Here is a 12,435-nt window from a genome sequence, read left to right on the forward strand (position 1 = left end):
TTTTTGCCCCATGACTCGAGAGGAAGCCTCTCAACACTGGGAGGAGGAGTGACGGACAGATGGCTCAGTGGTCAAGAGGCCTGGCTGCTCTTGCAGGGGACCTGGGTTCCATTCCCCACACCCATACAGCGGCTCACATTTGTCTGTAAGTCTGGTTCCAGAGGATCTGACTGTCTTTTCTGGTCTCCATGTGCGCACAGAAACACATGGAGGCAAGGCACCCACACACATAATTTTTTTTGAGACAGAGACACAGAAAAACCCTGTCTTAGAAAACAAAACAAACAAACAAGAATTACAAGTTATACCCACCAGGTAGTTGTTGCTGTACAAATCTCATCCACTACAGGTGTGACAATAACCAGGATCCAGTGTCAGCGTCTACTACTTCCAAGTCTGGTGTGGTTACAGAGAGATGAGTAAGTGGGCAACTTGAGTGGAACTTATCACAGTCCAGAGTGGGCAGTGTGGTTACAGAGAAGAGGAACTTGGTGGCAATGTGTAAAAGGTGTTAGGGGAAGTCTTCTGTAAAGAAAACAGCTGAGAGGTGAAGGAGAAAGGAGTGTTAGCTAATCAGAGATCCCAACTCCTCCATCCCAGGCACCTGCTTTCAAAACTGCCAACGTGAGAGCAAGGACAAGAGGCGGGGGCAGATCAAGAATGAGGGCAGAGAGCAAGGACAAGAGAGAGTGAGAGGGGAAAGAGATCAAGAATGAGGGCAAGAATGAGGGTGGAGGGGGTGGGCAAGGGCGTTTCTAAGAAACTTACAGTCAGGCTGTTGAGATAAAAAGGCAGTGTGGCTAAGAATGTGTTTCTGGGGACAGCCAGCTGTCCACCTGGACTCTTTCCAAGGCTTGAGATCACCATGATCCGATGGCTGACAGACCCAGAACCTTGATTCTGCACATGTGAACAGTGGCTGCATCTCTCAGAAAAGATCTCCTGGTAAAAGCTCTTTATGACTGGCACACAAACCAGAAGCTCTATTAATTTTTAAAGTGAGAGTGTCATCTGCAAAGCCACTCTAGCTTGCAAAGCAGACTGGAACAATCACCTCGGGATATCTGTCCATTTTCTGCGTTCCTCTGAGCATGTGACATATGGGAAGGCAGTAGATCTGGCGTGAGAGCAAGCAAGGGGTGTGTGAGCCAGTACCAAAACAAGAGCTGCCAGTGAGTTTGGACCCCGCACATTCTGTCTCTAGGTCTCAGCCTGACTGCCCAATAGAATCACCTGGGAAAGTACTGATTCCTGGGACACACTCTCTGATGTTCCAGTTAAGCCGGCCTGCATAGAAATGGCCCAAGAGGAGTCTCATTTTCAGAGCCACTGAGGCAGTTCTAACATGTAGCGACGGGCTTCTCTCTGGACCTTGCCCAGTAAGATGTCTGCATTCACCGAGTCATCCCACTTAAGGACTTTGCCTGGAAAGATGCCTTTGCGGCTTTGTCCTCAGGGCTTGATGCTTGGTAGCCGGCTTACTTCTATTCCCACAGATGATGGGATAGTATGGGATGCTCACTCATTACGTTGCAGTTGGCCTCTAGGACTAGCTTTGAGACTAGCACCAGACCATCTTCACTAAAGTTTGAGTGCTCTCCGGCTTCTAGGACATAATTTCATAGATGGACTTCCATGTTCCTACAGATGGTTAATCTCACTTATGGGAAGATTTTTATTTCAGGGACATTCTAAGCTCTTTGAAGGTTTCTTCCTGTTTTCTATGGAACTATCCAGAGAATAATCTAAAGTTACTGGTCCTTGGTTTAACTTTCTATGAACTTAGCTATGGTTCAGTGGGAACAATCAGAGAGGTCTAAGTTTACAACTTTTTTTTTTTTTAACAACAAGATCTCATGTAGCTCTTGGTAGCAAACTTACCATGCAGCCCAAGCTGGTCTTGATCTCCTGATCCTCCTGCTTCAGCCTCCTGAACACTATGCCTGGCTTGAGTTCAATTCTGGATACTGACATTTTTTAGGTATTGACTTTGGATAAAGGGTAATTTATAATCTTTACATCTTTTAGGTTGTGATGAGTGATGATGATACTAGATGAATAATCCTTGGTACCTGGTGAAAGTAGGTATTCATTCTATTGAGGGAATATAACTTACAAAAGTCAAGGGATACTTCCTCAGGACAAAACTCCCTCTCTCTTATTGTTTAGAGTAAATAACTTTATTGTACTCTAAAATTATGATAAGCTCCTAAAAATTAAAATAGTACATAAACACAAATACATATGGAGGGTAACATCACTCTTAAATCTAACATGGAAAATAACAGCTTTGACATATAAAGAAAATAGTTCTGTATATATCTATATGTACTTATACAGCATCACTGATATTTTCAATAAAATAAATAATTGCATTTAATAAATTAAAAATCAAAGATATAGATTAGTAATAAAACATTTCAAAAGATGATGAAGACTGGTTTTGGTTGTCGCCGTATTAAGGAGGTGGAGGCAGGAGGCTGCACAGCATGGCCCTGTCTGGAAAAAACCAGAAGTGAACCAACTGAAACAGGACAAGGTGATGGAAATCTTCAAAGCTGTCCCTTCTTGTTACAGAGCTGTGTTAGACAATATTGACGGGTTGTTGTCTATCATGCTGAGGTGACTCACTCTGTTACCATTCTCCCACCTTCTCACCTCCTGACTCCTGTTACTCACTTTTTAAAAACTCTGCCAAGATTCATGGTATTTGTGTTTTGTTTTGCAATTAAAATTCTGTTAGTCATTAAAGCTTAGTTCTACATTTAAATGGATTCAGTCTTTGGCACTGTCATAATATGGGGGAGGGGGACCAATCCCTTAGGATAGCTTCTTTTGTTTCTCATTCTTTTAAATCTCTCTTGCTTCACGCCCCTGTGTGCAGAAGCAGATTTGTGGAGATCAGAGGGTAACTAGCAGGGTTTGATTCTCTTTTCTATCGTGGGGGTTCCAGGGATTTAATTCAAGACATCAGGTTTGAGAGCAAGCACTTGTACCCACTGAGCCAGATCACCAGACCCCATAGTTGGTTAGCATGGATGTCTTTCTCTCTCTCTCTCTCTTCCTCTCTCTTTCTCTCTCTCTTTCTCTCTCTCTTCTCTCTCTCTCTCTCTCTCTCTCTCTCTCTCTCTCTCTCTCTCTCTCTCTCTCTCTCTCTCTCTCTCTCTGTTTGTGTATGTGTGTGGGGCATGCATGCCTGTGGAGGCCAGGGGTTGTTATAAGGTAACTTCTCTATTGTTCTCTACCTTACTATTATTTTTTAGACAGGGTCTCTCAGACCCTGAAACTCACTGATAGGTTAAACTGGTTAGCAAGCAAGCTCCAAAGACCCTCTGGTCTCTGCCTCTCCAGGGTTCTAATATTATAGGTATGCAATGTACAACCTGCTTGGTGCTTTGAATTGAACTCCACACAAAGGTGAAAGGACAGAATAAACCCCACAAAGTTGTCCTTGACCCCACACACACGAATGCCCCTCCATTAAAAAATTTAAAGCCTATGGTGACCAAAGTAGAGTTCGATGATAGAACACTTGCCTAATATATGAGAGACACTCCCCAACAGCACAGCTTGGAGCCTATAACCATGCTTCAAGCTATTGAGGGAGAGTGGACTAAAATAACCACCCTAAATTCTAGGCTTTTTTTTTTCTTTGATATTACAGAATTGACTCTAGGATAATTATGGTTTTTTTATGTTTCTGTGGTTGAGGACTGTGTTGATTAGGTTTTGGTCAACTTGATACAGCTAGCTCCATCTGAGAAGATGGAATCTCAATTGAGAAAATGCTCCCATCAGATTACTCTGTAGGTAAGCCTGTGGGGCATTTTCAGGGTTGTTGATCGATGTGAAAGGCCCCAGTCCACTGTGGGCAATGTCACTCCTGGGTAGGTGGTCCCAGAGTGTAGAAGAAAGCAAGCTGAACAAGTCAGGGGGGGCAAGCCAGTGAGTGAGCCACATTCCTCCAAGGCTTCTGCTTCAATTTCTATTTGCAGGTTCCAGCTGTGAGTTCCTGCCCTGACTTCCCTCAGAGAAGGACACTGACCTAAGAGCTGTAAATAAAATAAACCCTTTCCTCCCCAAGTTGCTTTTGGTCATGGTGTTTATCACAGCAATAAAGCAGACTAACAAAAAGACCATTCCATATAAGTTTATAAGTTTAGAGAACAAATCCTTCCAAGCTAGAGCTATTGCCACACCGTTAACAATAAATGCTCAGACCTGAGATATGATGTGTTCAAGGTCATATAAGGAAGGGAATTCAGATTTTCTTTTCTTTCTTTTCTTTCTTTCTTTCTTTTTTTTTTTCTTTTTCTTTTTCTTTTTCTTTTTTTTTTTTTTTTTTTTTTGAGATAGGGTTTCTCTGTGCGTAGCCATGGATATCCCAGAACTTGCTCTGTAGACCAGGCTAGCCTTGAACTCACAGAGATCTGCCTGTCTTTGCCTCATAAGTGCTGGTTTTAAAGGCATGTGCTGACAGCTGGAATTCAGATTTTCTTTCTTTTTTTCTTTTTCTCTTTTCTCTTTTTGGTATTTCAAGACAGGGTTTCTCAGTGGCTTTGGAGGCTGTCCTGGAACTAGCTCTTGTAGACCAGGCTGCTTTCAAACTCAGAGAGATCTGCCTGCCTCTGCCTCCGGAGTGCTGGGATTAAAGGTGTGCACCACCACTGCCCGGCCCAGATTTTCTTAATTTTCACTCTACAACCAGGATAATGAACTGAAACCACAGCTGTAAAACTAAACTAAGTCCATTGACACTGCCTGCTGGTATGTCATCTACCTTTTCAGTGAGAGCACCTGCATTTCTAGTAGGAGTGGCAGGATAGAATAAAGTGAATGCCCATCCATAACCTAACAATTCAGTTTCTGTGTTCTATGTGAAGACTTCTTTTTCAAAAATATATTTCATTTTATTCATTATTACTGTGTGTGTGTGTGTGTGTGTGTGTGTGTGTGTGTAGGTGGGTGTGCATACATGCATGCATGCATGCATGTCCTCAGAGGACAACTTTCTGGAATCATTTCTCATTTCTCTCCTTCCACTTTACACGTGGCTTCCAGTGTTTTCTTTTAGGTCATCAGGATTTCACAGCAAGTGTCTTACCTGCTGAGCCTTCGCACCAGCTCCTATGAAGCCCTGATATCAGAATGTAAAGTGATGCTACACTTCTCTACCTCTATATATCCAACCATCCATCCATCATTTAACATCTAATGGGCATCTTCTGTGTGAAAGATTGTTAATATATATCATGTGTCCATTTTCATAGAGCTCCAGTGTGGGAATAAAGGCAATTATAGTGCAGCATGACAAATAACCAATAAGACAACATCTGAAGCTGGGTGGTGGTGGTGGGGGCATGCCTTTAGTTCCAGCATTCTGGAGGCAGGAGGATCTCTGAGAGTTCTAGGCCAGCCTGATCTACAGAGAAAGTTCCAGGACAGCCAGGACCACACAGAGAAACACTGTCTAGAAAGGAAGAAAGAAAGAAAGAGAGAGAGAGAGGAAGGGAGGGAGGGAAGAAGGGAAGAAGGGAGGAAGGAAAGAAAGAAAGAAATCTGACTTTCTCTTCCTTTCCTCTCCTTTCCCTTCAACTCCTATCTCTCAAGACAGAGTCTTGTAGACCTGGCAAGTCTGGAACTTACAGAGGTTGGCCTGCTTCTGCCTCCAGAGTGTTAAGATTAAAAGTATGTGACACCATGCCCGATTTAATTTTCTATTTTGAAGCTTTTTGCACTTACATTTCTTAACTTTGATAATGGTTAATTTTTAGTTAGAACTAGGTGTTAAATTCTTGCATAAATAATAAAATGGCAAGGTATAAGACAGTTATTGTAGAAATGTATAATTATAGCACCTAAATTTCTACAGTATGTAGCAGCAATAATAAAACCCAGAGTCAGAGAGATATTGGAGTTCTATCAAGGCTGGGAGATCCTATTCCTCAGCATGGCTGGAGACTAATTGCCCAAGACTGAATGGCACATGAGACCCTGAGCTCCTTATACACCTCTCTAGAATTGGGGTTAAAGGCGTGAGCTCCTTTTCTTTTAGACCAATTCACTCTCATGTAACCCTGGATGGCCTTGAACTCACAGAGATCCATTTGTCTCTGTCTTCTGAGTCCTGGGATTAAAGGTGTATGCCACCTCTGCCCAGCTTCTATGGCTGTGGCTAGCTTTTCATTCTGATTCCCAATCAAGCTTTATTAAATCATAAACAAAAATATCACCACAATAGTATATCCTAGAGTTGTTGTTTCAACCAAATTATTTGTTGAATTACAACTAAATTCATCAAGGCAGGGCTGGCAAGTTAGTTCAACAAGTGAGGGCACTTGCCACCAAGTCTGATGACCTGAGTTCAATCCCAGGGACCCACACAACTCTGGCAAATCATCCTCCATCTCCACACAAATACCATGGCATGCATGCACACTGATACACACACCCACAAACCTCCCACACAAACACATACACACAAAATAAATGAATAAATGTAATAATAATTATATTCAGACAATTCAGACTCAATCTGAAAGGCAGCTCGTTTTGTTTGTTTTTGCAAATGGCAAATGTAAGTGGAGATTACAAAATACAATAAAATGAAAAAAAAAAAGATTACAAACAGTCCCAAAGATAATTCCAAAGGATAGCCATCACCAAGCAGATTAGTGATGAAATATAAGACTGAAGTAAGGAAACAAAGAGGTGGTAGCTCACCATACTCATTCAGCTACGCAACAAGCAAATTTCATCCCCAAAGAACTGCATAGGGCAGTTGGCCAGGCAACAAAACCCTCTTACTGTGTTCTTCAAAAGACAGAGTACCCATGTGACTGTGACAGTTATAATGTCCCTAGGGTGAGAAGAGAGCCATCAACTTTCCTTTTTCTGTAGGATACTGACTACTACATGTAATTACTACAAATGCCTTACAGGAAATTTGGTGGTGTTTAGAAATAATACAGAGGATGAATTACAAAATCGTCAAAATGAACAGACCAGAATTTTCTGTATCAACATGGCTAAATTGCCAGAAGCTGGCAAGATGGCTCAGTGCTTGACCTGTCTATGATCCCTAAACACACACCCAAAAAACTGGATGTGGAGGCACAAACCTGTAATCTTAGCACACCTACTGTTGGGGTCCCTTCATCGTGGCTTAAGGTCAGAGAGTTCAAAACTATCCTTACTCTTCCAAGGTTAAAGTCATAAGACCTAAAGTTCTAAGGCGTGGCTACTGTAGGATGTTTGGTCTTGGTCATGGGTGTCTTAAGTAAATAGCAAGAGACTTGCTTTGAGGTGTGGTTACTCTTATCCCTAAGGTGTGGTTACCAATGGTTTGGAGAATTAAGGAAGAAGGTCTGTTTCTTCCTTATATCTTGATAAAGAAGCCTTTTGCCATATTCCCCTTTTTGGTTGAGGTATTTAAGAAAGTTAAAGAATAAACTTGGGGCATCCTGATTGTATTCTGTGTCTTTGTCTTTTCCTTAGCATCTGTACATGCCATTTCTCAATCCACACTCCCCCTCTTAGGTACCAACTGGGCAAGCCGGCTGGATCCAATCGAAGCCCCACAAAGACAGGTTACAACAGACTGGCACCACAAAGTGGGGCTACTATAAATGGCTACAATACCCTACTGTGAAACAGAAGGCAGAGGCAGGAGAATCACTCAGAAGCTTGTGGGTCAGCTAGCTTGGAGTATGCAGCATGACATAAACACAGAGAGACTGACTCAACAAAGTAGAGGAAGGGACCTGACTCTCCAAAAGCTGTCCTTTGATCTCCACACGCTTGCTGTGGTACAAGTGCAACTACATGCACCCACACAACAATCATGCATATGCATATGCCACACACACACACATACATCATGCGCACACATCCACACACAATAATAAATAAATAATTTATAATTAAAAAGCGAATAACAGCCAAAAAGTCTAGAGCTGCAGAAAAGTAGTCATATGAAACCATGTAGGATAAAGTTAGGAAACATGAAGAATATTAGCATCTCTTCATGTTTTTTTTTTTTATGTAGTACTTTTTTTTGTCTGTCATTATACCCTGTACAAACAAGCAGTGCATATACTTTCATTCTGCAGATACAGAAGAAGGCATGGAAAGTTTTTAGCCACTAGTTACCTTTCTAACTTTCTTATGCAATCAATTTGAAACTTCTTTCTATTCTCCTTTGTTCCACAATAACTCATTAAGGCTCAGTGTGGTTGTAAACCTGTAAGATGAGGGCCCCTCTGTTACTGACAGTTATGGTCTGGGCCAAGTGTTTTCAGGCTCTTGGGCCTATTTATTTATGTTTTAAAAACAGATACAGATACAGAGATAGATAGATACTGTTTCTTATATATGAGCAAAAATATATACAAATATTTTCTATGTCTGTTTCCTAAGAGTGCATAGAAAAAAAATGTACATAGAAGCAGTGATACCCAGTAGAAATGTTCATACTTAGTGTACTTTCTCTCCTTCCTTCCTTCCTTTCTTCCTTCCATCCTTTCTTCCTCCCTTCCTGCCTTCCCTCTCTCTCTCTCTCTCTCTTTCTCTCTCTCTCTTTCAGACAGGGTTAATGTAGCCTTGGCTGGCCGGTAACTTAGTACGTAGGCTAGGCTGGACTTGAAAGTACAAGAAATCCCTTTGCTTCTACCTCCCAAGTTCTGGGATTAAAGGTGTGAAGCTAACACACCTGGTACATTTGGTTTCTGATCACTCATCTTCAATGAAAACAACCAGGGCTTCTTGGATGGATTCCCGGTTAAAGCTGGGAAAATATAAAGTGAACCTGGAGACAGTCATGGTGTCTGACTGAGAACATGTCAAAAGAGACTCAGAAAGGTAAGGCAAAGGACTGTGTCCAATGACCAAAGCTGTAACAGCATGAACAAAATAATCGTACATTGGATTATATCTCAAAAAAATGAAACAAATATTTCTGAGTCTTTATTGATATAAATGATTGGATAAAGATGTAGATTTAAGAGAATAAAAATTCTCCCTTCAAGAATTTCAACTAATATTCAAGATACAAGATAGAAGGACTACTAGGAGACCAGTACTGGAGAGTGGTGAGAAGGAAGTCAACTCTGTCTCAGTAGACTGGGAGGTCACTGAAGATGGAAACTGTCTTTTCTTTGGCTCCTCAGACATACCAGTCTCATTCCACTAGAAAGGCAGGTTGGTAGCCTCTAAATAGGTGTCAAGAAAGGTAGTCCTGGGCCAAGAGCTATAATATATTAATGTTTAGGGCAATTTTGATGTTGAGGCGCGAATCCCCAGAAATGGCCCAAGGCAAAAGGAAGACAGTGAGAACTCTGCATAAACCAGTATTGCTTCAAATATTTTTCCTGTAGGGCAACAAATCCTGATTCTTTTTTTTCCTGTTTAAATGTTATTTTATGTGTACAGGTGCTTTAGCTGTATGTGTGTGACTGCACCACATGAGTGAGTGTCTTGGAAGCAGAAGAGAGCATTGGTTCTCCTGGAACTGGAGGTACAGACAGGAATATGTTGCCATGTGGGTGTTGGGAACCAAACCCTGGTCCTCTGCAAGAGAACCTCCTCTGACCTTTATATTCACCCCTTTCTATGGACCACAGTCCATAAAGTGACCATGCACACAAATAAATAAAATGTAACAAAAATAAGGAGAAAGGAAAGGAATAAGAATGGAAGAAAGAGCTGAGCCTGGTGAGACACACCTTTAATCTTAGAATGTGGGAGGAAGAGGCAGGTTAGATTTCTGTGATTTCAAGACCAAGGAGGTCTACACAGTGAGGTCTAGGCCAACTAGGGTTACAAACTGAGACTTTGTCTTAACAAAAAAATGAAAAATAAAATGGAAGGAAAGAAGGAAGGAAGGAAGGAAGGAAGGAAGGAAGGAAGGAAGAAGAGAAGGTGCCCATCGTAACACTTTTGGGAAGATGGCTGAAGAGATGGCTTGCTTGGTGTTCAAGAGACTGTACTGATCTTCCAGAGGGCTCAGTTTTGTTCCCAGTACCCACACTGGTTGGTTCACAACTGCCTGTAACACCAGCTCCAGTGACTGTCCGTGGCCTTATGCACTTACACTTAGTATACATTCACTTAGATACATATACATAAATAAAAATAAAAATTAAAGGTTTTTGAGATGGGCCAAATTTGTTTGGGATTACTCTCTTGTTCACTGGGAGGCCTTGTAGTAGTGAGTGCTTGCAGAGCCTGGACTCTGACACCAACTTCTTAGGTTGAATCCTGGCTTTGACCAGATAGCACCTGAGTGGCCTCAGGCAAACTATATGATATCACTTGTCTTTTTCCTCATCTGTAGGATAGAAAAGACAGGAACTCAAAGGATTTTTATGAGGACTGAACAAGCTAACATTTGTAAAACATTTGAAACAATGCCTAGAACTAGGTAGTTTTAAGGGATTTACCATCTCTTCATTTATCAGAATATTTGTTGAGGGCCAAGTGCTGCGCTAGATGCTGTAAGCTTATGGCTTTAGTCATAGAGGAGGATCACCAGGTGACGAAGACTTGTAAATAAGAAATGATAACACTACAATCAAGTGAGGTGGCAGCTGGTAAGTGCTGCAGAATCCAAGAGGTAGTGACTCATTCTGTCTGAAAAAAACAAGGGAGGCTTCAGAAGGGTGGGTGCCTTTGAGTCTCCTGACACATGCAGGCAGAAGCAAAACACAGGAGGGCTTATCAGGTCGGGGAAGCACTGTGTTACTCAGGCGGGGACTGATAGTCATAAGTACTCAGGTGTTTGAGGTGGGGATATATCTGAATTCCCAAGTTAGAGACCAGCCTGGATGATGTAGTAATAACGCAAGATCCTGTATCAATGGAAAATAAGAAAAAAGAAAAAGGAAAGGGCAAGGTTCTTTTGAGTACTTTTTACATTCTAGGCTCTCTCTCTCTCTCTCTCTCTCTTTCTCCCTCTCTCTCTCTCTCTCTCTCTACTCTGTAAAGCCATGAATAGCCTGGAATTCAGCTGCATAGACCAGGTCCTCAAATTCACGACCTGCACTTGCCTCTGCCTCCTGAGTGCTGGGATTAAAGGTGTATGCCTATAATGGGCACTTGTTATTCCTTTTATTGTTTGTGTGACTACATGTTAGTATGTGCACATGTGTATGAAGGCCAGAGTCAACCCTGGGTTCACTCTTCATGAACTATCCACCTTGTCTTTGAGAAAGGTCTCTTATTGGTTAACCTGGAACTTGCAGATTAGGCTAGGCTGGCTAGTCAGTGAACCTCAAGAATTGTCCTCTTTCAGTCCCCCCAATGCTGGGATTCTAAGCATCCACCACTTCTGTTTTTTTCCGACAGGTTGTGGTGATTAAACCCTGGTGGTTTGCTTGTATAGCTTGTATAGCTGGCCCTTTACTGAATCTCCTCAGCCCGATTCCTCTTATTTTCATAAGAATTTGGGAGGTATTTGGGAGGCAGTGGCTCTTGTGTTTAATCCCAGCACTCAGGAGGCAGAGGCAGGCAGTGAGTTTGAGACCAGCCTAATCTACATAATGAGTTACAGGACAGCCGAGCAACACAAAGAAATCATGTCTTTTATTTTTTTTTTTATTTTTTTATTTTTTTTGGCTCGTTTCAGTTTATTGCATGAAGGAGTTACACTAGTCCAAGTTAAAAGCGGACCCCAAATGGTTACATTATACAAGCTGTGAGGTTTTTAAACTTGTGACAAGGGACAGGAGGGAAATTCTACTCATTGCAAGGAAATCCTCACTTAAGCTTCAGAGAGTCACAAGCACTTAAAACCCATGAACCTTCAGCTGATCGTCCTTAGCCAGTCCAGTCTCTATCAGGAACTGGCATATGTTCTTGCGCTGGTCACCCTGTAGCTGAATTACTTCTCCATATTCTGGATGCTCAATTACAGTACCATTGCAGGCAAATTTCTTCTTAAACGCCTTCACTAGTTTCTTTTTATCGTAATCATCAGCGATCCCTTGGACAGTGGTAAGGGTCTTCCTGCCATTTCTCTGTTGAATTCTTATATGGATATAATCCTCAGTGCCAGCAGGAAGCAGGTCATCACCCTTACTTGCATCAGCAAAGGGGTCGAAAGAGTGGAGGTTCTGGATAGCGGACATACGATACGATTCCTTTTCCTCGGTGGAAATGGCGGGCAGGGAGGACGGAGCGTCGGGAAGCGAGGGGGCTCGAGGGGGAGGCAGCTGAGTCCTCGGCGGCGGCTCAGTGACTGGGCGAGAAATCATGTCTTGAAACATGGAAAAAAGAAAATAATTTGGGAGGTATGGATTATTATCCACATTTTACTTGTTTATGTATCCATTTATTAATTATTAATTTGAGACATGTTCTCTCTATGTAGTCCTGGATATGTAGATCAGGCTGGCCCCCAACTCACAGAGATCTGACTCTGGCTTCCAAGTGTTGGGA

The 12,435-nt window shown here is 42.1% G+C and overlaps 1 protein-coding gene across 1 annotated transcript; it reads right to left on the reverse strand.

The window, feature by feature from the left end:
- Positions 1-11,655: 11,655 nt before the first annotated feature.
- Positions 11,656-12,156, reverse strand: LOC127225138 (eukaryotic translation initiation factor 1). The gene has a single exon (XM_051188425.1). It carries the CDS (start codon positions 12,123-12,125, stop codon positions 11,784-11,786), a length of 342 nt encoding a protein of 113 aa, XP_051044382.1. The 5' UTR covers positions 12,126-12,156; the 3' UTR covers positions 11,656-11,783.
- Between the last annotated feature and the right edge of the window lie 279 nt (positions 12,157-12,435).

The sequence above is a fragment of the Phodopus roborovskii genome, unplaced genomic scaffold (genome assembly GCF_943737965.1).
Source record: "Phodopus roborovskii unplaced genomic scaffold, PHOROB, whole genome shotgun sequence".
In the NCBI taxonomy this organism is placed as follows: Eukaryota; Metazoa; Chordata; class Mammalia; order Rodentia; family Cricetidae; genus Phodopus; species Phodopus roborovskii.